Genomic DNA, 25983 nt, shown 5'->3' on the forward strand with positions numbered 1-25983 from the left:
AGATAACCTAGAACCCCTGCACAGATGTAGCCCATGGCAGTTTAGTGTCCAAGTGTCCAAGTGGGTTTGACAGTAATGGGAAGAGGGACTGGCTCTGACATAATCTGATTGGCCTGCTCTTTGATCATCTCCCTCTGAGGCAGGAACAGCCTTACCAGGCCACAGAAGATGACAATGCAGACACTCCTAATGAGATCTGATAGACTAGGATCAGAAGGAAGGAGAGGAGGACCTTTCCTATCAGTGGACATAGGGAGGGGCATGCGTGAAGAAGGGGGAGGGAGGGTGGGACCGAGAGGAGAAATGGGAGGGCCTTATGGGGAGATAAAAAGTGAATAAAGTGTAATTTATAAAATTAAAAAAAAAGAAAACTGTGTTGTTTGGGACTTCTGTTGTTCAGTTACTACAAAAACATCATAAAACTGCTGCCAGGTTGGCCCATAGTATTGGTGGAAACTGGATTCTCTTTTGCAGGAATCAGTGGCTCAATATTTGGTTCCAGAACAAACTATCTCTTTTATGCTCTTGAGGTGAGTTTTGTGTCTTTGTGTCAATAAGGAGTGCATTTCAGATTCTGATTTGTGAAAACAAAGCCAAAGCTTGACTGGAAGTTGAGTACCAGAGATGGTAACCAGGGAAGAGAAAGCAACTCCCAGTAAGGGCACAGAAGGACATTTTCTCACACTGGGAGTAGCCTCAGGAAGTTGAATCCAGAAAAGAGAGAGGCCCACCTAATCATCCTCTTCCCTAGACAACCTGTGACACTGAAGGATGCAGAGAGACAGAGTGAAGAGTAACTGCTTTTCAGCAAGCCAGCATTACCAGAGGAGACTAGGAGACATGTAAATAACATTATTCAAGAGTTTCTCACAAAATTGAGTGATTTGCTAATTTAACTTAATAATAAGAGGAAATAATTGGTCAGTTGGAAATGAGTCCCACAGAAAAAACATGAGGACTCTTTTGTCTGGTTCCAATTTACTATTTATTAATTTTTATATTAATTACAATTTATTCATTTTGTATCTCAGCTGTAGCCCCTTCCCTCATTCCCTCCCAATCCCACCCTCCCTTCCTCATCTCCTCCCATTCTCCCCTCTAAGTAAACTAACTGAAAGGGGTGGACCTCCTCTTATTCCATCTAACCCTAGCTTATCAGGTCTCATCAGGACTGGCTGCATTGTCCTCCTCTGTGGGCTAGCCAGGTTGTTTCCTCCTCAGCTGGAGGTGCTCAAAGAGCCAGCCACTGAGTTCATGACAGAGACAGTCCCTGTTCCCCTTACTACTGTACCCACTTGGATACTAAGCTGCATGGGCTACATCTGAAGAGAGATTCTAGGTTATCTAGGTTTTATCCATGAATGGTTCTTGCTGGAGTATCAGTCTCAGAAAAGACATCTGTGACCAGATAGGTTGGTTCTGTTGCTCCCCTTGTGGAGCTCCTGTCCTCCCCACGTATTACTATCTCTCCCTTCTTGGATAAAATTCCCTGTACTTTGCCAAAAGCTTGGTTATGAGTCTGAGCATCTGCTTTGATACAATGAGGGGTGGAGTCTTTCAGAGGCTCTCTGTGGTAGGCTACCTTACTGTTTACTGTTTTCTCCTTCTTCCAATGGCCATTCCCTATGTCTTTCTCAGAGAAGATTAATCATCTTACACAGGATCCTCTTCCTTGCTTAGCAATTTTAGGTGTACAGATATTTTAATTATTTTTTTTTCAATTTATTATATTAATTAGAGTTTATTTAATTTGTATCCCAGCTGTATCCCCCCTCTCTCATTCCTTCCCAATCCTACCCTCCATGCCTCATCTCCTTCCTGCCCCTCTCTAAGTCCACTGATGGGGGAGGTCCTCTTCCCCTTCCATCTGAAATTAGCTTATAAGTTCTCATCAGGACTGGCTGCAATGTCCACCTCTGTGGCCTAGCAAGGCTGCTCCTCCCTCAGGGGTGGGGAGATCAAAGAGTCAGCCACTGAGTTCATGCCAGAGACTGTCCCTGTTCCCCTTACTAGGAAACCCACTGGGATACTGAGCTGCCATGGGCTCCATCCAAGAAGGGGTTCTAGATTATATCCATGTATGGTCCTTGGTTGGAGAATCAGTCTCAGAAAAGACCCCTGTGCCCAGACATATTTGGTCCTTGTGGAGTTCCTATCCTCTCCAGGTCTCTCTAACTCCCTCTTCTCTCATATGTTTCCATGAAATCTGCCCAAAGTTTGGCCATGAGTCTCAGCATCTGCTTTGATACACTGCTAGGTAGAGTCTTTCAGAGGCTCTCTATGGTAGGCTCCTGTCCTGTTTCTTGTTTCTCCTACTTCCAATGTCCATCCCATTTGTCTTTCCAAGTAAGGAATGATCAACTTACCCTGGGTCCTTCTTCTTCTTTAGCTTCTTTAGATGTACAGATTTCAGTATGTTTATCCTATTTTAGAGGTCCAGTATCAACTTATAAGTGAGTATACACCATTTGTGTCATTCTGCTTCTAGACTACTTCATGCAGCGTGATCTTTTCTAGATCCCACCATTTGCCAGCAAATTTCATGATTTCCTTGTTTTTAATTGCTGAGTAGTACTCCATTGTATAAATGTACCACAGTCTCTGTACCATTCCTAAGGGAAATCTGGGTTGTTTCCAGGTTCTGGCTATTACTATTACGAATACAGCTGTTACAAACAGGATTGAACACATGTCCTTGTGTATACTTGAGAGTCATTTGGATATATGCCTAGGAGTGGTATAGCTGGACCTTGAGAAAGTACTATTCCTAATTGTCTGAGAAAGTGCCAGATTCATTTCCAAAGTGGTTGTACTTGTTTACATTCCCACCAGCAATGGAGGAGGACGGTTCCACTTTCTCCACAACCTCCCCAGCATGTGTTGTGACTTGAGTGTTTGATCTTAGCCATTCTGGTGAAATCTCAAGGTTGTTTTTGATTTGCATCTCTCTGATGGCTAAGGATGTTGAGCATTTCTTTAAGTGTTTCTCTGCTATTCTATATTCCTCTACAGATAATTCTCTATTTAGTTCTGTACTCCATTTTTTAATTTGGTTACTTAATTTGATGTTTTTTTATAGTTCTTTAGTTCTTTATATATTCTGAATATTAGCCCTATGTCAGATGTAGTCAAGGTGAAGATCCTTTCAGTATGCAGACTGTTGTTTTGTTCTGATGACCGTGTCCTTTGCTTTATAGGTTTTCAGTTTCATGAGGTCCCATTTATGGACTGTCAGTCATAGAACCTGTGTTGTTTGTGTTCTATTCAAGAAGTTATTTCCTGTGCCAATGAGTTCTAGGCTTTTCCCACATTTCTTCTAACCAATTTAATGTGTCTACAATTATGTTGAGGTCTTTGATCCACTTGGCAAACATAAGTCTTAACATATCTTGAAAGAAAAATTCTCCATGTCATGTGGCATAACAAGAAAACCAGAAGAGCTAAAACAAATCTGTAAGATGAAAGACCCTTTGGAGGTATCACTATTTCTGATCTCAAGCTGTAATATAGACCAACGAAACAAAAACTGCAAGGCACTGGTAGAGAAAAACAATAGTGTATCAATGTAATCAAATAGAAGACCCAGAAATAAACCTACACACTTATGTGCACCTGATTTTGGACAAAGATGCCAAAACCATACAATGGAAAACAGCATCTACAACAAATGGTGATGGTCTAACTGAATATCTACATATGGAAAATGTAAATAAATTCACACTTATCACCCTGCACAAAACTGAAGCCCAAGGGGATCGAAGTCCTCAACATAACACCAGACACACTAAACCTGTTAGAAAAAAATTAGTGCAAAACAACAGAACCAAAGAATATGAGCCCAGGGGTCTTTTCTGAAACTGGAATTCAAGCAAAGTACCATGCATGGAGATAACCTAAAATCCCAGCACAGAAGTACCCCAAGGGAGCTCAATCTACAAGTGGGTGCCATAGTAACAGGAACAGGCACTGACTCTGACATGAACTCAGTGGCTGGCTTTTTGATCACCTCCCACTGAGGTGATAAGGCCTCAGAATAAGACGATGCAGCCAGTCCTGATAATATCTGATAGGCTTCAGTCAGATGGAAGGGGAGGAGGTCCATCCCTATCAGTGGGCAGAGCGAGGAGAAGAGGAAGAGAGAGTAGGATGTGGAGGAGATGAGGGAGGGGGACATAGCTGAGACACAAAATTAAATAATTGTATTAAATAAAAATCAGATGCATAAATGTTGATAATACAAACCAGGTCTTTCATATTTTACAGCCATCTATTACTGCAGTAATAAACTGTTTATTATAAGAAAAAAAAACAATTCAGAGAATCAACTAAATCAAGAGCTGGTTCTTCGAGAAAATCAACAAGCTAGACAAACCCTTAGCCAAACTAACTAAAAGGCAGAGAGAAACTATCCAAATCAGCAAAATAAAAAAATTAAATTGACACATAATTGCAGACACTGAAGAAATTCAAATAATCATTAGGTCAAAAGCCTATAGACCACACAATTTGCAAATCAAAATGAAATGGACAATTTTCTTGAGAGAGTTCCTTTACCAAAGATTGGGGATTCTTAATCTAAAGTAATAAACTCATGATGATGTACACTTTGTAAATGATTTGAAATTCTATTCTATTTTTATATAAATTTATCATAGCCTGAAAGCATAACAAAAAGATATTGAAAGCCACCATGACCCTGTACACTTCTCTGATGCTTCTAGCATGTAGTATATGTTCTCAGTGTAACAACAAAACTTGTAAATCTCTTAACTTAGCTTCTCCTTTTAATCTATAAACACCAGTGTTGACAAATTTATGGAAGAACGGAGGAGGCTGTATCTTAATTATTAATCAGTCATGCATAACAAATCCCAGGCAGAAAGAGGAAGTGTGAAGGCCCAGGGCTGTGTGTGGTGCTGATGAGACATTCAAGGAGGTTTGTGTTGGAGGATGAAGCACTGTGGGTGGATAGCTGTAACTCTGTAGACAGTAATAAACTGCCAGGTCTTCAGCCTGCACACTGCTGATGTTGAGAGTGTAATCTGTCCCAGATATAAGTGCCTGTAAAGCGATCAGGGACCCCAGAGGCTCGATTGGATGCATAGGAAATTAGCAGTTTAGGAGGCTGCCCTGATTTCTGTAGGTACCAATGTACGTCATTACTCACACTCTGACTGGCCTTGCAGCCTAGAGTGATCCTGTCTCCTACAGATGTGGACATGAATTCTGGAGACTGGTTCCCCTCAGCACCTGCAACCAGAAATAGACAATGAGCATTCACATACACACACAAAGAATTCCTGATACAAATGTTGGGATCTAAAATGCCTTTTGTAATGGCATTGCCTGAATACCATTGGATTCCTATAGAAAATAGCAGTTTCTCTACAAATGAATTAATTTGATGATATTCTAATACTCTTTAATGACTCACCAGACATACCGAGGAGCAGTAATACAAAGACCTGGTGTGACTCCATCATGGTGCCCCAGGCTCTCTGATGCTTTTCAGTTCTCACTGCAAGGGCCTTGTTTATAAATTATGGCCAGCTGGGCTGGCTTGTAGGAAACTATGCAAAGTAGTCAATCAAATGAGAACATAAATAGCCAGGGTACTGGGTTGTGAGAGAATACAGGTTAAAGCTACAGCCAAAAGTATTATCAAAATGATTAACCAATCACTAGGGGAAAAAGTCAACATAGAAGCTCAAGGACCAACTTAGAGCCCTCAATCTGCAAATATCAAGATGCACTCATGACAGGTTTCTATTAAAAATAAAAAAAAAAAAACATTTAAAGCAAGTAAATTTAATAGAAATAATAGTAGGAAAACTTTGATTACAATCATGAGGATACAATATCATAATAAATAGCAGAAAGATACAGGAGAACGAGAAAGGAAAGAAAGAAGGGGAAAGTAGAAGGGTAGATGAGACAAAGGAAAGAAGGACAGGATGCAGAAAAGGAGAGGAAAATCTGGATTTTACATATAGGTAAATTTATTCATAGGTAAAATCAGAAGTTCAATAAAGAAAAATAAGGTCATTTCTGGAATTTGAAGAATATGGATTGCTAATATGAAAAGAAAACTGTCATTTCTAAACTACTTATTCTGCTAATAAACACAGCCATAAAAATGAGAATATTTTGTGTCAAATCACCTTTACAATCATACTATCAAAATAGACAAAAGAAGTGGAAAATAATTATTTAAACTTGACCCAAAATAGTACCTCCCATAAAAGATTAAAGAACATATTTGCCCTTGAATGCTCTCCTAGACTTTCAAGTCTACTTGAGTAAGGCATGGCTCACTGATCTTTGGACAGAGAGGAGAATGCTTACCAGGTTGTGTAGAGATAAAATGTTTTCTGGTTCAGAAGCTGGCTATCAAGCTGAGCTCTAAAGGTGTCTGTATTGCAGGCTAATGCACTGAGGAGGTGCCCAGCCTGTAGGGCTTCAACGTGGATTCCTAAGGAAGGAGAGTGGAAGGAATGGGGGAAGGGACGAGAAGCACAAGGAAGGAAGCCAAGTCTGTTTGTCTGATCAAAGCTTCGTTTATTAGAAATTTTTATCAAACTTATATAGGGAGAAGGCAGGAAAGGGTGGAAGGTAATTAGTTGCTGCAGGAGACAGGAAGAGTGCTTTCATGTGTTAAATAGGGTACCTGTAAGATACCACAGGGATGTTTTCTCACGGATGCTCTAACAAATGGATGTCCTCACAGTCTATCACAGTCTATCTAGGGTCCTAGATAACTTTCACTAAATAGGTTTAGGTCTCCACTAAATGACCTTTGCTCACTCTTTGCCTTTGGCCTAGTAAACACCTTTTGTCTCCACTAGATAGCTTTGACTCACTAATTGACTTAGGCTTCAGTAGATAGCTTTGGCTCCACTAGATAGCTTTGACTTTGGCTTCAGTAGATAGCTTTGGCTCCCGGCAAGGAGGAGACTGCAACAGCCTTCACAGTAACAAACTGTCACCTCTTCAGTCTGAATGCTGATGGTAGAGAAACTGAACTCTGTCCTAGCTCCAGGAGCAGTAAAGATGCCTGGGAGTTACCCAAGTGAACAAATGAGTAGCCTTTCTCTGCTTTTGGTGGAATCGGGCTAAATAGCTGGTTGTGAGAGCTGCAAAGATACCACTAATTTTGCAGCTGATGGTGACCCTCTATGCTGCAGACAGGGAGGATCTCTACTTCCACCAGTTTCCTCCACAAACTGCTCCTCTCTAGTCTCCCCCAGAAAAAGCCTACAGTTCATAGCTCCTCCTAGTGGTAACCAGTGGAAATAATGTTAGCCCCAAGCTTGGTTACAATGTTTTAATTTATACACCCAATCAATAGTGCATCTAGAATCCCACAACTTGTAGTGTATAGATGTGGCTGTAAGTTGTAATCACTTCTAATCTCATTAGGTTTTATAACGGGATGGATGGTGCAGGTGAGCCGTGTGATAAAAGATGTTTTGGCTGGCATTCCTATCCTAAAATACTATCCCTATACCATTATGGACTTAACTTGCCACATACTGCAGTTTTAAGAGTCACTCCTCTGCCCAGTGGGTGATGGGTGCCTATAATCTGAGAATTTTAGATGCTGGCAAAGGAAAAACTGGCATATGCCAGCAACCTATGATAAAGAGTTTATTCAGCACAGAAACCTAGCTAGATACGATACACACTCACACTCTTCTGTCTCCCACGGCATAGAGTTCCATTAACATGAACATATGTTGTCATTCAAAGGAAGTTAACAAGTAAATTCCCTATTCTTTATCATTAATGAGAAAATAGTACTGTCAGTTAGACAAAAAACAAAACAAAACAAAACAAAAACCACTAAGGTGATAGAAAATAAGCTGAAAAGTGGATGAGCTGATGTGGTATGCAGCAGAAATAAGGGGATAGGAATGCCTTCTCAAGAAGCAGCTACTTGAGAACAGACCTGACAGAACAGATTTGGCAGTTCAAAAGTGAAAAGAAGATCTCTTTAGCCATGCATAAGACCCTGTGTTCATTTAGAGCAGAAGATATTAAATGAAAAGAGCCTGGGAAAGCTCATCCTTGTGGAAGAAGTTAAAATAGCTTATGCATATGGCTGAGACTGCTTGACTTGGGAAATCTCTCAGGTATTTTGAGGTTAATAATAAGTGCAATGAGAACTTGTGAGACAATGGTCACAGTTAGTACATGTCTTCAGTAGATACACTTTAGTCAAGGTTGTGTTGACACACAAAGCAGAAGAAAATATGGACATTTTATCATTTCTGTGTGGAGGTAGGAAAAGTGCTGCTTCAGACACTGGCTGACAGGCTGTGCTCTACTGGGATGTTGTATTGCAGGCTGACACACTGAGGAGTCTACACATGAACTTTTAGGATGTTTTTCCCATCATTATACAAAACATACAGAATGATATTAATGTTAAGGAGCAGAAATGTAAACCTGTTCAAGAAACGTTATGTGGGTAGTCATGGGGACAAGGAAAAACTTACCATAGTTCATTGGTTTGTCTCTTTGCTTGATTGCTTGTTTGTTTACTGAATAGACATGTCATCAAACTGCTTTCAATTTCTTTTTATTTAAGCACATAGAATCATGCTATTCTTAGCATTCATTCTAAAAGTCTCTTTTTACAATAGAAAGTGATTAATACAGAGGCTCACAATTGGTCAAAGAACAGAAAACATGTCACTGTGGAGTAGATATCCTAAAGGGAATGTCTCCCCAAATCTGAAGGACTTTCATAGAGAATAGACAGAATCTACATATAAATCAGACACTGTGAACAAGGGCTGTGAGACAGGGCCTTGTGGAAATAACTTGCCTGTTGTCCTCATGAACAAACTGCCACAGTAGCAATTTGCACCAGACTTGACCCATCACCATTTTCTCATGCAAGGAAATGGGCCAATGTGGCCTTATCCTTCCCTGAAATTCATTGAGTAAGTAAGAAATAATAGAGAATGGGATTTGAGGGTCATTTTCTTAAAGAGTGTAGCCCATACTCAAGGAAATAATCAGAAGAAAAAATAAAGAACAGCAACTTGAAAAATCAATGGCTTGGGGAAGACTTATTCACCAGGATATAGTGGAGGAAGATTAAAGGGAATGGGAGTGAAATGTTCAAAATCCAATATACACATACATGAAAATTGCAAATAAAACTTTTAAATGTAAGTTCTGAATAATACCCAGTTTCATAAATACAATTGGCACACAATCAGTAATTGGAAATTTATTCTGCTGTTATGTAGAAAGAGATCTCAGTTTGGTGACCCAAATATTCCTGATTCTACAGTCAGCGCACTAACCCCAAAGTGTGTGGTTAAGCAGCAAGATGTCTCTAAAGGGATTCAGCAGCTATATTACAAAGGAGGACCTCTAGAGTAGCAGGTTATTTCAGTGGATTTGACCAAATCAGAGGACCCCTTGTAACTTACATTCAGACAAAAAGAAACAGATCAGAAAGACTCATGATATAATTGGATAATTGGGAGAAGTCTCCAAAACCATCTTTCAATAAAAAGAACTATAATGAGAAACAAACAAACAAAAAATAATAATACATCTTGCCTCACAGCCACTCAGTGTAGACTTTGAAAGATCCTGAAAAGAGATTTCTCATGCTCCATTACTACTCTGTAGGGTACTAGACTCAAGATTAGTGAATTGCTATATTAATAGCCACTAGTTACTCCAAAAAGGGAAATCAATGTACTGCATGCTGTTAAAATATCAGAGATTGATATGGATGCCATCTTCTCACCAAGCCTGTGACCTGAGATGCTGCTGACATCCTAGGCATGGGCAGCAATGAGCTACAGTGCTCCTTGCTTCTCCACTGTCACCTGCCCACGCACAGATAGAAGGCAACTTATACCAGTGCCTCATGTAATAGGCTGCCCACCCTCTCCTTGGTTCTCTCCATATCACTTTGTCCACTGGACAACTTGCACATTTCCCAGGGATGCCCCTCTCTTCAAGGAAAACAAAACAAAACAATAAAACAAAACTCAGTTCTGGTCTTGCCTTCACTTTCATTTTCATTCATTCTCAAAATGAGGTTCCTGCTGCCTAGCACAGGGGTGCTAATGCTCCTCATCCCAGGAGAGATCAAGGAGGAAGGAAAGCAGGTACTGTATAAGCTCCAGGGTTGCACTACATTCCATGCATCTTCTGTTTAATTATAAGATGGGCAGGATTTATCCTGAAATTGTTATGGAGTAAAATCCACCAGGAAAGACCAAAGAATCTATTTAACTGTATTTCCCTTCCCTAGAAGGGATTATATTTCCCTTCCCTCTACTCCTCCCAGTTCCTCCCTGTAGTTCCTCCCTCAGGATCCACTCCCTTTCTATCTCTTATTAGATAAAGAAAAACAGGTTTCTAAGATGTAACAATCAGACATCCCAAAATAATATATAATAAGATGAAGGAAAACTATGAGATCAAAATTGGATATCAGAACAAAACAGGAGGAAAACATGTGTCTCTAGCACAGACACAAGAGTCAGACTCACTCATTATCACAGCACGAGTAGCATAAAAATTCTAAGCTAAAAGCTGAAATATATACACAGAGGAAATAACTCAGGCCCTTGTAGGGCCAAAGCTTGCCCTTGCAGTCTCTGTGAACTCATATAAGCATTGCTTAGTTGATTCACAGGGCCTTGTTCTCCTGGTGTTCTGCACCCACTCTGGCTCTTGCACTGTTCTTAGAAATCCCTGTTATCTAAGTAAATGGTTTTGATGGAGAACTCCCTTTTATACTCTCTCTGCATAATGTCTGGCTGTGGTTCTCTGCATCTTTTCACTTCTGCTGCTGGAGAAAGCCTCTCTGATGATTATTAGAAAAGGGACAGATCTATAACTACAGCAAAATATCATTAGAAGTCATTGTATTGTTACTTTTTATGACTAATTGTGTTTTGTTTTACCCTCATTGTCTGAGCTGTAGAAAGGAACAGGCTAGTTTTATAGGTTTCTTTATAAATCCTATACCCCATGTTAAACTAAATTCTCCCAGCACTTTTACAGAAGACAGGAGGAGCAGATAAATTGAGATGACCCATTGCAAAGGAATGCAAAAGGTCTCCTCCCTGCTGTGGAGGAGTGTCCAGATCTGCAGTATGAGATAACATTGCTTAGCAACTGGTTTAGACATCACCATTTCCCCAACCCTGATCTGGGCAGGACCAGAAGGACTTGCGACTAAAATGAACCAATCATTTTAAAAGTCAACCACCCAATCCAGTGTCACCAAGCTCGCAACCTCCGCGATTTCCCTGCTCCTTCCTTTAAAAACCTCAGACTCCTGTCTCTCCGGGCTGTTCCTCGCTGGTTTTGTGGGGGGCAGCCCTATCGTATGATGGCTGAATTAAATACCTCATGTTATTGCAGCGATGATTGGTCTCCTGAGTTCTCTTCATCCTCCTCCAGAAGTTAGGGTCCCCTAGGGGGATCCCCCTTGGGCCTAACAGTGTATAGTCTAGTTCTTGGTGACTCTAGCAGTCTTGGGTATGGGTTCTATCTTGCGAAGTGGGCCTTGAATCAAATGAAACATTGATTGGCTACTTCCACAAGTTCCGTGCCATAATTATTTTCATAATTGAGTCATACTCAATTGTGTAAATGTACCAAAATTTTTATGTCTAATTGTTGGGATCAGCAAACAGGCATTTTTACAGGCAGACCCTGGGGCTTGGCAGACCAGGTATCAGGCATTTGGAAAGACACCCAGACCACCTGCTGACCACCTGGAACCACCCCCTCATGCCCTGGATCACGCTATAAGAGAACTGGGGCTCCTCCCCTTGCGCTTCTTTTTCTCTCTCTTCCTTCTCCTCTGTCTATCTATCTATCTATCTATCTATCTATCTATCTATCTATCTATCTCCCTCTCTGTAAACCCCTTCCCTAATAAACCTCCCACGTGGAACCGATCTCGTGGTGCAATTTGTGGACCCGCGTGTGACCTCACATTTTCTACATTTCCTAACATTGGTGCATTAGGCCGGATTAGGTACCCCCCCATTAGTTTTACCGAGCACGCCGGAGCTTCTGGGGAACCTATTCCTTCCAAATCCACCTGAGATCCCCACTCTCCTGCCTCCAATTCCTTTTCAAACTCGCCTCAACATTCTTTCTCCTTCTCTCTAAAACTCCCGCCACCGCTGCCGCCGTACCCGCTGTTCCCGCCATTCCCGCCGTTGTTCCCGCTGCCACCGCCGACGCCGACGCCTACGCCTACGCCGCCCCTGCCGTCCCCTCCACTTCTGCCGTCCCCGCTGCCCCTGCCGTTCCCGCTGCTGCCACCTGGACACAGCGCCGTAACTGACTTTTCAAAACTTGGTAGGGAGTTTTCCAAACTTTAAAATTCCCACTAAATGCCTGGTCCCAGCCATCTTGGCTTTCATCAGAGGCTTCCACGTGGCCGGTAACTGGGCGCAGCCATCTTGGCTTTGGGAAAAATGGGCAGGACCTTGGTTATATCAGAGGTTTCCATGTGGCCGGCGCCATCTTTAGTTTGGGCAAGGAGGCCCCGCCCCACGTGTCCAGCGCCATCTTTAACTCGGGCAAGGAGGCCCTGCCTCCCATGTGCCTCCCTCTCCCCCGCAATAACCCAGCCCCCTTTCCCAAGCTGCTTCTATTTAAACGCCCTCATAATTTTCTCACTGGGTTTATGCTCTTGAATATTTTAGTTTACTAAATAAAACCCTGCCATATTGTCTGTGCTTATGAAGGTAAAATTGCAGTTTTTGAGAATGTATCTTGTGGAGAGCTGTTTGTTTGATAAGCTACTTTGTTTATAAAAAACATGTTTACTCCCTGTTCTGTACCTTGAGACAAAGAAAAGGGGAAGTTTCACCAAGTTCCTCAAAGCTTGTTCTAAGTTCCTTAGAGTTTGTTTGTTACCTGCTACAGGGAAGTTATTTTAAAAATTTGGCAGTTTCAGAACTCCTCTTTATAGTAATGTAACTTGCTTTTGCTTTGCCTATAGAAAGCAAATCCTACGTAGACTCTGGGCTTCAGCAGGATCATGTCAGAATGGAATGGATTTTAATAAGAGTTTTTATGTTGTCTGAAAAGCAAAAAAAGTAAGCATGTCTGGTTAAGCCAGAAAAAAAAAAAGCTAGAAACCTAAAGTTATATAAAATGTTGCAGAAGGTTAGTGGATGTGTTATAAAAATCCAGAGAATTAATATGATTTAAAAAAAACTGTATTTTAAATATGTTATAATTCATTTAAAGGGCTGGTGATTGTTCATTACAAAATGTTTTTTATGCTCTTTTAAGAAAAAAATTCTAGCTGATAGGTTTGGTATGGCTAAAGTAATTCTTACAGTTTAAAATTGTTCTGTTATGCAGTTGATTCTAAAGCTTGTTTAATCACTAAGAACTTTTGATTGTGGGGGATTATGGATGCTCCACAGTGTTTGCTGTATCAGCAGCACCTAGTGGCTGTGCTTGGTGATGTCATTCGCAGCCTGTGCTAATGCTAGCACATGGCCTGCTGCCATGATGGTTCAGCAATGGAAAGCACGTAAAGCTGTAGTTTGGCTGCCATATTTGCTTAAGGATTCCAGCTGAGTTCGGTTGCACGTGGCCAGCCACGTGCTGGTCCGGAGATAAAGAGGGTGGAGCCATGAGTTCGCCACCATTTTGTTCAGGTATCTCAGTTATGTTTAGTCATTAGTGTTAAATGCAAAGCTTTTTAGTGTTCAATTTTAATGCAAGTGGTAGGAGCAGCAAGATTTGCTAGCTTTTCTATACATTATATCTAATTAAAAGGTTTGCTTTGATTTTAGTTCAAAAAGAGCAGATTTGAAGTCATGCTAAATGCTGCAGTTGAGCCTTACCTAGTCTCCTTGTTCAAGTTTTTTTTTTTTTTTTTTTAGTGTTGAGCCTAGGATGGGTAACTATGAGGTTTGCCTATTTGTCTTAAAATATATACTTCTAGGAATACTAAAATTAGAGATGATGGCATTCTGTTTTATAGGACACATTTTAGAGCAGATTATAAAGATACACAAAGAGTAACTCGGATGTGCTGGCCTCAAGCTTATTAGAGATCTGATGAATATGGCATTTTAACATGTGTAAGCTTATTGTGACAGGAAGTCCCAAAATCCTGACAGTAGCTCCCCCAAGGTCTCTGAGAAGATTTGGGCACAATGACAGATGACTGCAACTCTGGATTGTGGTATGCTAACCACTGGGCAATACTGCCTCAACTGGCCCACTGCTAAGGCCCAGCCAAAACTATGGACACCTGGAGTCAATGTTTCACGTTGCTAAGGGCAAGGTGAGGCCATTCTCTCATTTCTTTCTCCACAGAAACAGTCTCTCATCTTATGTGCCTGGCAGAACTGCTTCTGTTCAGGATGCTGTGAGACTACAGGAGCCAGGGACACTGCCTAGGTAATGGGCTAACTAGTCATCCCTGTCATTTTGATTGGCACATAAATTGATATATTTATTTAGCTTATAATTTATTTAGCTTATAATCCTTCTCAGGTCTCTAAACACCTTGATGGCTATGCTAAGCTTACGGTAGCTTTGCAGCTACAGAGAAGAAGATTAGATCGACTGTTAGCTCATTAATCAGTTCATTAGCTAAAACCACAGAGTACTAGATCTCTTATTTAAAAGAAAAAGAAAGGTTTGCCTTGCTCACAGGACTCATGTTAGTTGCCTGTGTCTTAAGATAAATAAATGGAGCTTATATAGGGTCTGAGGATACAGGAGATTAGGTGATAAAAATCTAGTGTTGTTATTTGGTCTGAGAAAATATTTCAGGGTTGATAAATGCAAAAGATTAGAGTCTAAATAGGTGTTTTAAGGTATATGAGTTATAAAAATATAAAAATGTTTTAAAGCAGAGTGAAAATGAGAGATACTTTAGATCTCCCCCCTTTTTGCTACCGTTGTGCTTATAAGATTTTAAAAGTTCAGAGTTTTGATATTGATCAATAGAGTTTTGATAAGTTGATGGAGCAATAACTGCTTATTATTCAGTCACCAGGTTGAGATTTTAATTTCCTTTGTTGGCTTCTAGAGATAGACTTATAGGTGCTTCTCGTTATGTTAAAAACATCTGTTTAATGTGTATATCTGACCCAAAAGTCATAGCTTTTAGTATGGTATTCTTATTATCTGCCATTTCTGGGGTAGATTTTAACACAGGAATATCTTAAACCTATTCCTTATAGTTACTTTAAGTAAGTTTCCCTTTTATTTCATAAAAGGCTTTTGCCTTTTCAAAGTTCACCTTAAAAAGTACTTATACCGTTAAAACATATATATGCCTACTGCCTTTTTCTCAATACACAATACAGTTGTAATACTAACATGTTTAAGGTTTTATCTCTTTCTTAAAACTTAAAAGTAATTCCTAGTTTGGAATTTCCTTTCCTGGCTACCAGACTGCTATTTACTACATACAACCACTGGCTGGATTGGTGAGTTCACTCCATTTTCTCAGCATGCATGCCTATCTTGGTAGGGGAAGCTTGACCACAGAGCTCTGGCAGCTTCCTACTATCTTTTGAGACAGGGGACCCCCCCCTCAGCTGTAGCCTTAATTGTCTAGGTTTGACCCTCTATGCTGACTTTCACTTTAGGGCCACACTCTCCCTTGGGCAGTACACCCCCTCTACAGGTTCCTTCCCCCCGCTCGCTCATGCACGTGCTGGTTCGCTTGCTCATGGAAAGGTCCCCTCTCTCCCATATGGCTCTTCTCATTTTCCCTTGGGAGCCTTCTACACGCGCTTCTCTCTACATGCTCCTGCACTCAGTCCTAGCTAGGCAAGAAGCGTGTTCTCTCGGGCCGTGCCACGGGGCAGCTGGCCCTCGATCGCTGGCCAATATCTGACGAGATATGGACCAGATCAGATCACTCTCTACAGAGACTCGCCTTCTCCTGGGACGCCATTAGAAGGCCTCCGTCTCTTCCGGCTCCCAATGGATAACACCCATCACCACATCCCTACATAGAGACTTCTCTGCCCCCAATGGGAGATGCCCAGACGCCCATCCCTCCAGACAAGCTGGAGAATTTCAGGTTTCTATCCCTAGTGCCAGGGCCTCTAAGTTTATACACTCCTGTAACTAAACCTCACCTCAATGACAGATCAAAAACAAAGCCCTCTTTAATATTGCCAGTGATTGGGTAAATAAAGTCCGTCCAGGTAGACAGAGGTTCTCATGTACAAACCTCATAGATCCAAACCTTTCAATGCTTACCTACAGGATTTTCTCTGTTTCAGTGTCCTTCCAGACACAGGTGTCTCCTACAGCCGCAACAGCGCCAAAGCAGCTACAGGTGTTCAGCTCTGACCTCATGGACTTCCAACAAGATAAAGGTGTTCGGCTCTGACCTTACCAACAAGCTGGACCTGCACCTTCCCTCCCAGCCATGGGTGTTCTCACAGACCTGGAAAAGCATCAAAGCAGCCTATTCTTCCTGGACTTTGTCAACACTTCAGCCTTTTGACCTCCCTACATAGCCCCCAGTGTCAGCAGGAAGTAGCCAGAAGAGAATCTACGCACGTTATCCACTTGTTGTTAACAAAAGGCTGAAGTGGTGTGCTTCAGGACCAGGACAAGCAGCTCCAGGTTCTCCCAGTGTTCCCCAGTCCCTACCCACTGCCTTGCATGGCTGGCAACTCTCTCTGTTAAAAACCCTCTACCCTAAACCCTCTGCCCTAAATTTTCCAGGGCAGAGACTTCTCTTATTCTTAACCTTACAACCTGACCATTTGTTGCTATTCCCCTCTCAACCTCTTACATGACAACCAAGATCTGCTTCCAATGAGCCTAAATTTATATACTTTAACTTACCTTATAAAAGGCAGCCCAAGCTCCATATTTTTAATTATAGAAAAAGGGGGGAATGTTGGGATCAGCAAGCAGGTATTTCTACAGGCAGCCCCTGGGGCTTGGCAGACCAGGTATCAGGCATTTGGAAAGACACCCAGACCACCTGCTGACCACCTGGAACCACCCGCTCATGTCCTGGATCACGCTATAAGAGAACTGGGGCCCCTCCCCTTGCGCTTCTTTTTCTCTCTCTCTCTTCCTTCTCCTCTCTCTGGCTCTGTCTGTCTGTCTGTCTTTCTGTCTCTCTCTCTATCTCCCTCTCTGTAACCCTCTTCCCTAATAAACCTCCCACGTGGAACCGATCTCCTGGTGTGATTTGTGGACCCACGTGTAACCTCACATTTTCTACATTTCCTAACACTAATAATTAGTTTAGGGACATCTACATTGTTTCCAGAGTCTGGCTATCATGAAGAACGCCACATGAGAACATGGTTCAGAAAATGTCCTTGTGATAGGATGCTGTGTCCTTTGGGGATAGGCCCAATAGTCTTAAAGCTGGTTCTTGATGTGAATCGATTCCAATTTTTCTTAAGAACCACCATAGTGATTTCCACAGTGTCTATACAAGGTTTCACTCCCACCAGCATCTACATTCCTCATCAGCATGAACTGTCACTTGTATTATTGATCTGGCCATTCTGACAGGTGCAAGATAGAATCTCAAAGTAGTTTTGGTTTGCTTTTTCCCAGTGATTAAGGATGTTGAACATTTCTTTTAGTTTTTCTCAATTTCTTGGGTTTCCTTTATTGAGTATTCTTTGTTTAAGTCTGTACTGCATTTTTAATTACACTGCTTGGTTTGTTGATATCTAATTTATTAATTTTTTGTGTATGTTGGATATCAATCAGTCTTCTATTGGATATGGATCTTTTCTTATTCTATAGGCACCTACTTTACAAATTGATAGTGCTTCTTTGCCTTAGAAAAAAATTCTCTTACTTGAGATCCCATTTATCAATTGTTGATCTTACTGTCTGTGCTATAGCTATTCTTTGCAGACAATCATCTCCTATGGGAATGTTTTGGAGGCTATATCCCAGTGTGTCTTCTATTGTGCTCAGTGTATCTGGTTTCTGCTGAGATCTTTCAGTCACATGGACTTGAGTATTGTGTAAGATGATAAGTGTGTATCTATTTGTATTCTTCTATGTGCAGGCATACAGTACCACCTGCACCATTTATTGAACATGCTGTTTTCCAATATGCATTTTCCATTCATTTTTAAAGAATATGATATCCATACCTGCATATGTTTATGTTTGTGTTATGGAATCAACTTGATTCCATTGATCAATGTGTCTTTCATGCAAATGTCATGCAGTTTTATTGCTATGACTCTGTAATACTACTTGAAATCAAGAATGGTGACACCTCCAGTTCTTTTATTATACACAATTGTTTTAGCTATCCTGGGTTTTTGTTTTTCCACATAAATGTCCCACAAGCACATGCACTTGGAAAGTGATGAATGTCATACATACATACACATCTCCTGTGGGAATATGTTGAAGGCTTTTTCACAGTTTATCTTCCACTGGGAGGAAACAAACAAACAAACAAATCAGGTCAAAAGCACAGAGAATACTTTCAACAAAATCATAGAATATTTCTTTGATCTTAACAATGGGATGCCTGTCAAGCAATGTACAAACCCATACAGTATACCAAAAGAATGTTAAAAAAAAAGAAAAGAATTTATCCACAACACATAGCAATCAAAATACTCAACATATATGGGGTGAAGGTTATTACAGGATTCAAGGGGAAAAGACAAAGTCACATTTACAGCAGGACCATCAAAATAACACCTGATTTCTCAATGAAGCCCCTAAAACAAAGGTCCTGTAAGGATGTTCTACAAACTCTGAGAGACCACAGTTATCAACCAACATTATTATACTCAAAAAACCTATCAATAACAATAGACAGAGGAAGAAAAACATTTTACAGTGACATAAACCTGAAGATTTAAAGGTCAGGAATTATGAGATGTCAAGTGGAAGAAGGACAGAAAGAGGAACTAAGAAGAAACAAGGAAAAGATGTGACCAGGAAGGCTTGCATACCTTGATGACTATGACTAGCAAGTTTGTTATGAAGTGTAACATCTTCTAAACTATTTAAAGAGAGGTGATGGATCAAGGTGAGAGGAGAACTAAATCAACCACTGTTGGTAAAGACAACACAGGATGTGCCAGTCACAACTGACCCTAGGACTGATATCCATGGCCCTTCAGGAGGTAACATACACTTCACAAGGACTGATACCTTAACTCCTTAAAGACTCAAGCACCATGATCACAATGGACCTTGCCAAGACTACTTTGGACAACAACACAAAACAAAAATTCTTTGTCCTTTACTTTTTTTATTTATTTATTTTTATATTATTACTTAGAGTTTATTCATTTTATATTCTGCCTGTTCCTCCCTCCTCCCCTCCTGATCCCATCATCCCTCTCCCTTCTCCATCCAGCCCCTCCCTAAGTCCACTGATAGGGGAGGTCTTCCACTACTTCCTTCTGATCCTAGTTTGTTTTTATCAGGAGTGGCTGCATTGTCTTCCTCTGTGGCCTGGTAAGGCTGTTTCCCCCTAAGGAAGCGGTGTTCAAAGTGCGGGCCAATCAGTTCATGTCAGAGACAGTCCTTGTTTCCATTACTATGGAACCCACTTGGCCACTGAACTGCCACAGGCTATATCTGTAAAGAGATTCTACGTTATCTCCATGAATGATCCTTGGTTGGAGTATAAGTCTCTGAAGAGACCCCTGTGCCAAGATTATTTGGTGCTGTTGCTTTCCTTGTAGAGCTCCTGTCCTCTCCAGGTCTTACTCTCAACTCCTTTCGTGAGATTCCCTGAACACTTCCCAAAGTTTGTCTCAGTATCAACTTTGATACAATGCTAGGTAGAATCTTGTAGAATCTTTCAGATTCTTGGTAGGCTCCTGTCCTGTTTCTTGTTATATCCTTCTTCCAATGTCTGTCCTGTTTGCCTTTCTGAGTGAGGACTGATGATCTTACCCAGGGTCCTCCTTCTACCACACCTTCTTTAGCTGTACAGATTTTTTCACATTTATTCTATATTATATATCTACTATCTACTTATAAGTGAGTATATACTGTGTCTGTCTTTCTGTTTCTGGGATACCTTGCTCAGGATGATCTTTTCATGTTCCCACCATTTGCTTGCAAATTTCATGATTTCGTTGTTTATAATTTCTGAGTAGTATTTCATTTTTTAAATGTACCACAATTTCTATATCCATTCCTTTGTTGAGGGACATCTGGGTTGTTTCCAGGTTCTGGTTATTACGAATAAAACTGCTAAGAACATGGTTGAACAAATGTCCTTTGTTGTGTACTTGAGCAGATTTTGGCTATATGCCTAGGGGTGCTAGAGCTGGACCTTCAGGAAGTAACTGTCTGAAAAAGTGCCAGATTGATTTCCAAAGTGGTTAAGCATATTTGTTTTCCCACCAGCAAAGAAGGAAGGTACCTCTTTCTCTACATCCTCTCCAGCATGTATTGTCACTTGATTTTTTAATCTTAGCCATTCTGATGCGGGTAAGGCAAAATTTCAGAGTTGTTTTGTTTTGCATCTTCCTGATGGCTAAGCATGTTGAGCATTCCTTTCAGTGTTTCTCTGTCATTCTATATTCCTCTACAGAGAATTCTCTGTTTAGCACTGTAAGACATATTTTTTTTATTTTGAATTACTTGAGTTTGTTGCTTTTTAACTTCTTTAGTTTTTTTATATATTCTGTCTGTCAGACATTTGGTTGGTGAAGATCCTATCCTAGCATGTAGGCAGTATTTTTGTTCTGACAACAGGGATTCTCTGTGCTTTCTGATTAGGCCTGCTAGCAAGTGAGTGCACCTTTAAGTGAGTGCTTGCAGAGCCCCAGATCCAGGGTCCCTCTATGATAGCAACCAGACATCCCACCCACACACTCACTATGAGCAACATTGGGATCCTTGAGACAGGATTCTCAATATTGAAGCCCCTGTTCCATGGGTCTACCAGTAGAATCCAGGCAAACCATTAAAATCAGAAAAGTTCCAATCACAACATATCCAAGAAATCAAGACTGCCATGAAAAGACAAAATCTAAGAATAATAAGAATATACAAAAAATAGGATTCTTGGCTCCAAAGAAACTTTTCAGGTCACTTCATAATGAAAACACTAAACCTACAGAACAAACAAAAAATATTAAAACCCAAGAAGACTTTTATGCTGTCAAGAATGTTCTCTGTTTATGCTGATGCTTTCATCAGTTATACATTTCCATTACATATTGAACTCATTTTCTTTCATGAAACAAGGCACTGACACAGAGATGGTTCCAAGGAATGCAGCTGTTTTAAAGAGCTGCTTTAAAAACCTGTCTTTGGGTTGGAATAAGCACATGCTATTTGTCAAAACATATGTTGAAGTTACTGTTGTTGATGGGTTTTTTTTTTTGGAAGGGGAGGAGGACCTCCCCTAGCAGTGGACTTGGAAAGGGGCAGGAAGGAGATGAGGGAGGGAGGGACGGTGGGATTGGGAAGGAATGTGGGAGGGGGCTACAGCTTGGATACAAAGCAAATAACCTGTGATTAATATAAAAAAATGAAAATTAATATAAAAATAATAAAAAACGTCAGATCCCCCCCAAAAAATATATATTAAAACCAGCAAGGGACAAAAGCCAAGTAACATATGAAGGCAGACCTATCAGAATCATACCAGATTTCTTAACAGAAACTATGAAAGCCAGAAGCATCTGGGCAGATGTCATGCAGACTCTAAGAGACCACAGATGACAACCCAGACTATTATATACAAGAAAGATTTAATCAATCTAGCTGAGGAAAAGAAAATATTCTATGACAAAACTAAACTTAAACAATATCTACATAGCAACACAGCCCTACAGAAGATAATTGAAGGAAACTTCCAATCCAAGAAAATCAACTACACCCAAAAAAAAAAAAATACAGGATATAGATAACTTCACAACAAAAAATGAAAGGAAAAAAGCATTGAAACACAGTGACACCACCAACTCCACAATAAAAGGACACTCATTGGTCACTGTTACCTATCAACATCAGTGTCCTCAACTCTCCAATGCAGCCACTTCTGATGAGAAATGATAGACTAAGATCAGAAAGGAGAGGAGGACCTCCCCTATCAGTGGACTTGGGGAGAGGCATGCAAACAGAAAGGGGGGGAGGGGAAGCTGGGAGGGGAGGAGGGAGGGGCTTATGGAGGGATACAAAATGAATAAAGTGTAATTAATAAAAGTTAAATAAAAAAAAATAAAAAAAAGACACAGACTAACAGAATGCTTGCAGAAACAGGATCCAGCATTCTGCTGTATTCAAGAAACACACTTCTGAAACAAAAATAAACATCTCAGAGTAAAGGGCTAGAAAAATGTTTTTTCAACCAAATGGACTGATTCACAAAGCTGGAGTAGCTGCCTTAATAAATAATAAAATAGAATTTCAACCAAAATTTATCAAAAAAGATAAGGAGGGGCACTTCATTCTCTTCAAAGGAAAAATATATCAGGAGGACATCACAGTCTTGAACATCTATGCCCCAAATACAAGAGCACTTGCAGTTGTAAATGAAACATTATTAAAGTTTAAATCACACATTGATCCCAACACTATTTCAATACTCCACTCTCACCAAGGGAGGGATCATGTAGACAGAAGCTAAATAGGGAAATAATGACACAGATGTCCTAAATCAAATGGACCTAATAGAAGTCTACAGAACTCTGTACACAAACTCAAAAGACTACAACTTTCTTTCATCATCTCATGGAACCGTCTCAAAAATTGACCATATAGTCAGGCACAGGGTAAGCATTAACAGATAAAAGAAGATTGAAATAATTCCGTGTATTGGATCAGACCACCACGGTCTAAAATTAGACTTCAATGACAACAGAAATGAGAAAAAGCTTACATACACATGGAAATTGCACAACTCTCTACTTAACAACAGCGTGGTTGGGGAAGAAATGAAAAAAAGAAATTAGAGACTTCCTAAAATTCACTGAAAATGAAGGTACAACATACCCAAACTTATGGGACACAATAAAATCAGTGCTAAGAAGAAAGTCCATAGCACTAAAATGTCTCCAAATAGAAATCTGAGATATCTCCTTCAAGCGAGTTACTTGCACACCTAAAATCCCTAGGGGGAAATAAAAGAAGCAGACAAACCGAAGAGGAGTAGAAAGTTGGAAATAATCAAACTCACACCTGAAATCAATGAGTTAGAAACAAAGAAAACAATTCAAAGAATCGATTAAACCAATTTTGTCAAGGTTCTTTGACAAAATCAGCAATATAGACAAACCCTTAGCAAAACTAACTCAAAGGCAGGGAGAGACTATCCAAATTAGCAAAATCATAAACAAAAAACAGAGACATAATGACAGACACTGAGGAAATTCAAAAAATCATTAGGTCTTACTTCAAAAGCCTATACACCCCAAAATTTGAAAATGTAATTGAAATGGACAATTTTCTTGATAGATTTCATTTACCTAAGCTTGAGGATTTTTAATCAAAACTAATAATCTCATGATGCTGTAGTCTATGTAAATAATTTTAAAGTCTATCCTATTTTATACAGATTCATCATAGTCTAAAGGCATAACAAAGAGATATCTAAAATCAACATGGCAACATAAACTTCACTGATGCTTCTTGTTGCACTGTATCTTCTCAGTGCAAACCACACCTTCTAAATCTCTTTACTTAGCTTCTCCTTTTTATCTATACACACCAGTGTTGCCAAAAATAGGGAAAAAAGGAGGCAATCTCTTAATTTCTACTGAAGATTGCATCAATTAGTCATGCTTAGCAGATCTTAGGCAAAAGGGGGAAGTGTGCAGGCCCAGGGCTGTGTGTGGTGCAGGCAGCTGGTGAGACTCTCAAGGAGGTTTGTGTTGTAGGCTGAACCACTGTGGGAGGAGTATTGTCATACTGCTGACAGTAATAAACTGCCAGGTCTGCAGCCTGCACACTGCTGATGCTGACAGTGAAATCTGTCCCAAATCCACTCCCTGTGAAGTGATCAGGGACCCCAGTGTATCTATTGGATGCATCATAGATTAGTGGTTTAGGAGGCTTCCCTGGTTTCTGCTGGTACCAAGCTACATAACCACTCACACTCTGACTGGACTTGCAGCTTAGGGTGATTCTGTCTCCAACAGATGTGGACATGAATTCAGGAGACTGGATCATCACAATGTTCCCCTCAGCACCTGCAACCAAAAATACACAATGAGTATACACACATACACACGAAGAGTTCCTGATACAAATGTTGGGATCAAAAATGTCTTTCCTAATGGCATTGCCTGCATACAACTGGATTCCTATAATAAATAGCTGTTTCTCTACAAATGAATTACTTTGATGATATTCTAATAATCTTTAATGTCTCACCAGACAACCAGAGGAGCAGGAATATGAAGACCTGGCTGTGTGACTCCATATTTGTTTTTCAGGCTGTCTGATGCTTTTCAGTTCTCACTGCAAAGGCCAGGTTTATAAACTATGTACAGCTGGGCTGGCTTATAGGGAACTATGCAAAGTAGACATGAAATGAGAAGGTAAATAGCCAGGGTACTGGGTTGTGAGAGAACACAGGTTAAATCTACAGACAAAAATATCATCAAAGCAAATACACAATCACTAGGGAAAAAAGTAAACATAGAAGCTCAAGGACAAACTTACGAGCTCTTAATCTGCAAATATGAAGACACTCTCATGACAGGCTTCCATTAAAAATCAAAAACAGTTAAAGCAAGTGAGTTTAATAAAAATACTAGAAAATACTAGAATTTCTAATACTCGAAAAACATTGATTACAATCATCAGGAAACAATATCATGATCAACAACAGCAGAAAAAAAAACAGAAGAAGCAGAAAGAAGGAAGGAAAGAAAGAAGGGGAAAGTAGAAGACTAGGTGAGAGAAAGGAAAGAAGGATAGAGAAATCTGGATTTTATATACAGGTAAAATTTACTCAGAGGTAAAATCAGAAGTTTAATAAAGAAAAATAAGGTCACTGGGATTTAAAGATTATCTATTTAAAGAATATTGGTTATTAATATGAAAAGAAAGCTATTAAGTATTTCTAAATTACTTGTTCTGCTAATGAACACAGCCATAAATGCATGCAGAAGGGGGGGAGGATGGGACCGGGAGGGGAGGAGGGAGGGGCTTATGGGGGATACACAATGAATAAAGTGTAATTAATAAAAGTTAAAAAAATGAGAATCACCTTTGAAATCTTGCTATCAATATGGGCAAATGTAGTGGAAAATAATTATTTAATCTTTACTCAAGTATTATCGTTAATCTTTACTCAAGTATTATTTACTCAAGTAGTATCTTCCATAAAAGATTAAAAGACATTTTGGCCTTTGAATTCTCTCCTAGACTTTCAAGTCTATTTGAGTGAGGCAAGGCTCACTGATTTTTGGACAGAGATGAGAGTGCTTACCAGGCTGTGTAGAGATAAAAAGTTTTCTGTATCAGATCCTGGCTGTCAAGCTGAGCTCTAAAGGTGTCTGTGTTGCAGGCTAAGGAACTGAGGAGGAAACTACAACAACCTTCACAGTAACAAACTGTCACCTCTTCAGTCTGAATGCCGATGGTGCTGAAAGTGAACTCTGTCCTAGATCCATGAGCAGTCAAAATGCCTGAGAGTCATCCAGGTGAACAATTGGGTAGCCTTTCTCTGCTTTTGGTGGAATCAGGCTAAATACCTGGTTGTAAGAGCTTTGTAGATACCATTGATGTTGCAGCTGATGGTGACCCTCTATGCTGCAGATATGGGCAGGGAGGATCCCTACTTCCATGAATTTCCTCCACAAACTACTCCTCTCTAGTCTCCCCGAGAAGCCTACAGTTCATAGCTCCCCCTACAGGCAACCAATGGAAATTATTTCCAAGTTGCAATGTTTTAATTTATGCACACAATCAATAGTGTATCTAGAATCCCACAACTTGTAATATACAAATGGGGCCTTAAGTTATAATTACCTCCAGTCTCATTAGGTTTTATAGCGTGAT

The 25983-nt window shown here is 40.2% G+C and overlaps 1 gene segment (V, D, J or C); it reads right to left on the bottom strand.

Annotated features, from left to right (window-relative positions):
• Positions 1–12139: 12139 nt before the first annotated feature.
• On the bottom strand, positions 12140–24414 carry LOC110543282 (immunoglobulin kappa variable 1D-33-like). The segment is given in 4 exon segments: positions 12140–12353; positions 16256–16353; positions 23860–24164; positions 24349–24414. Coding segments are annotated over 4 exon segments (666 nt in total).
• Between the last annotated feature and the right edge of the window lie 1569 nt (positions 24415–25983).

The sequence above is a fragment of the Meriones unguiculatus genome, chromosome 5 (genome assembly GCF_030254825.1).
Source record: "Meriones unguiculatus strain TT.TT164.6M chromosome 5, Bangor_MerUng_6.1, whole genome shotgun sequence".
Taxonomy (NCBI): domain Eukaryota; kingdom Metazoa; phylum Chordata; class Mammalia; order Rodentia; family Muridae; genus Meriones; species Meriones unguiculatus.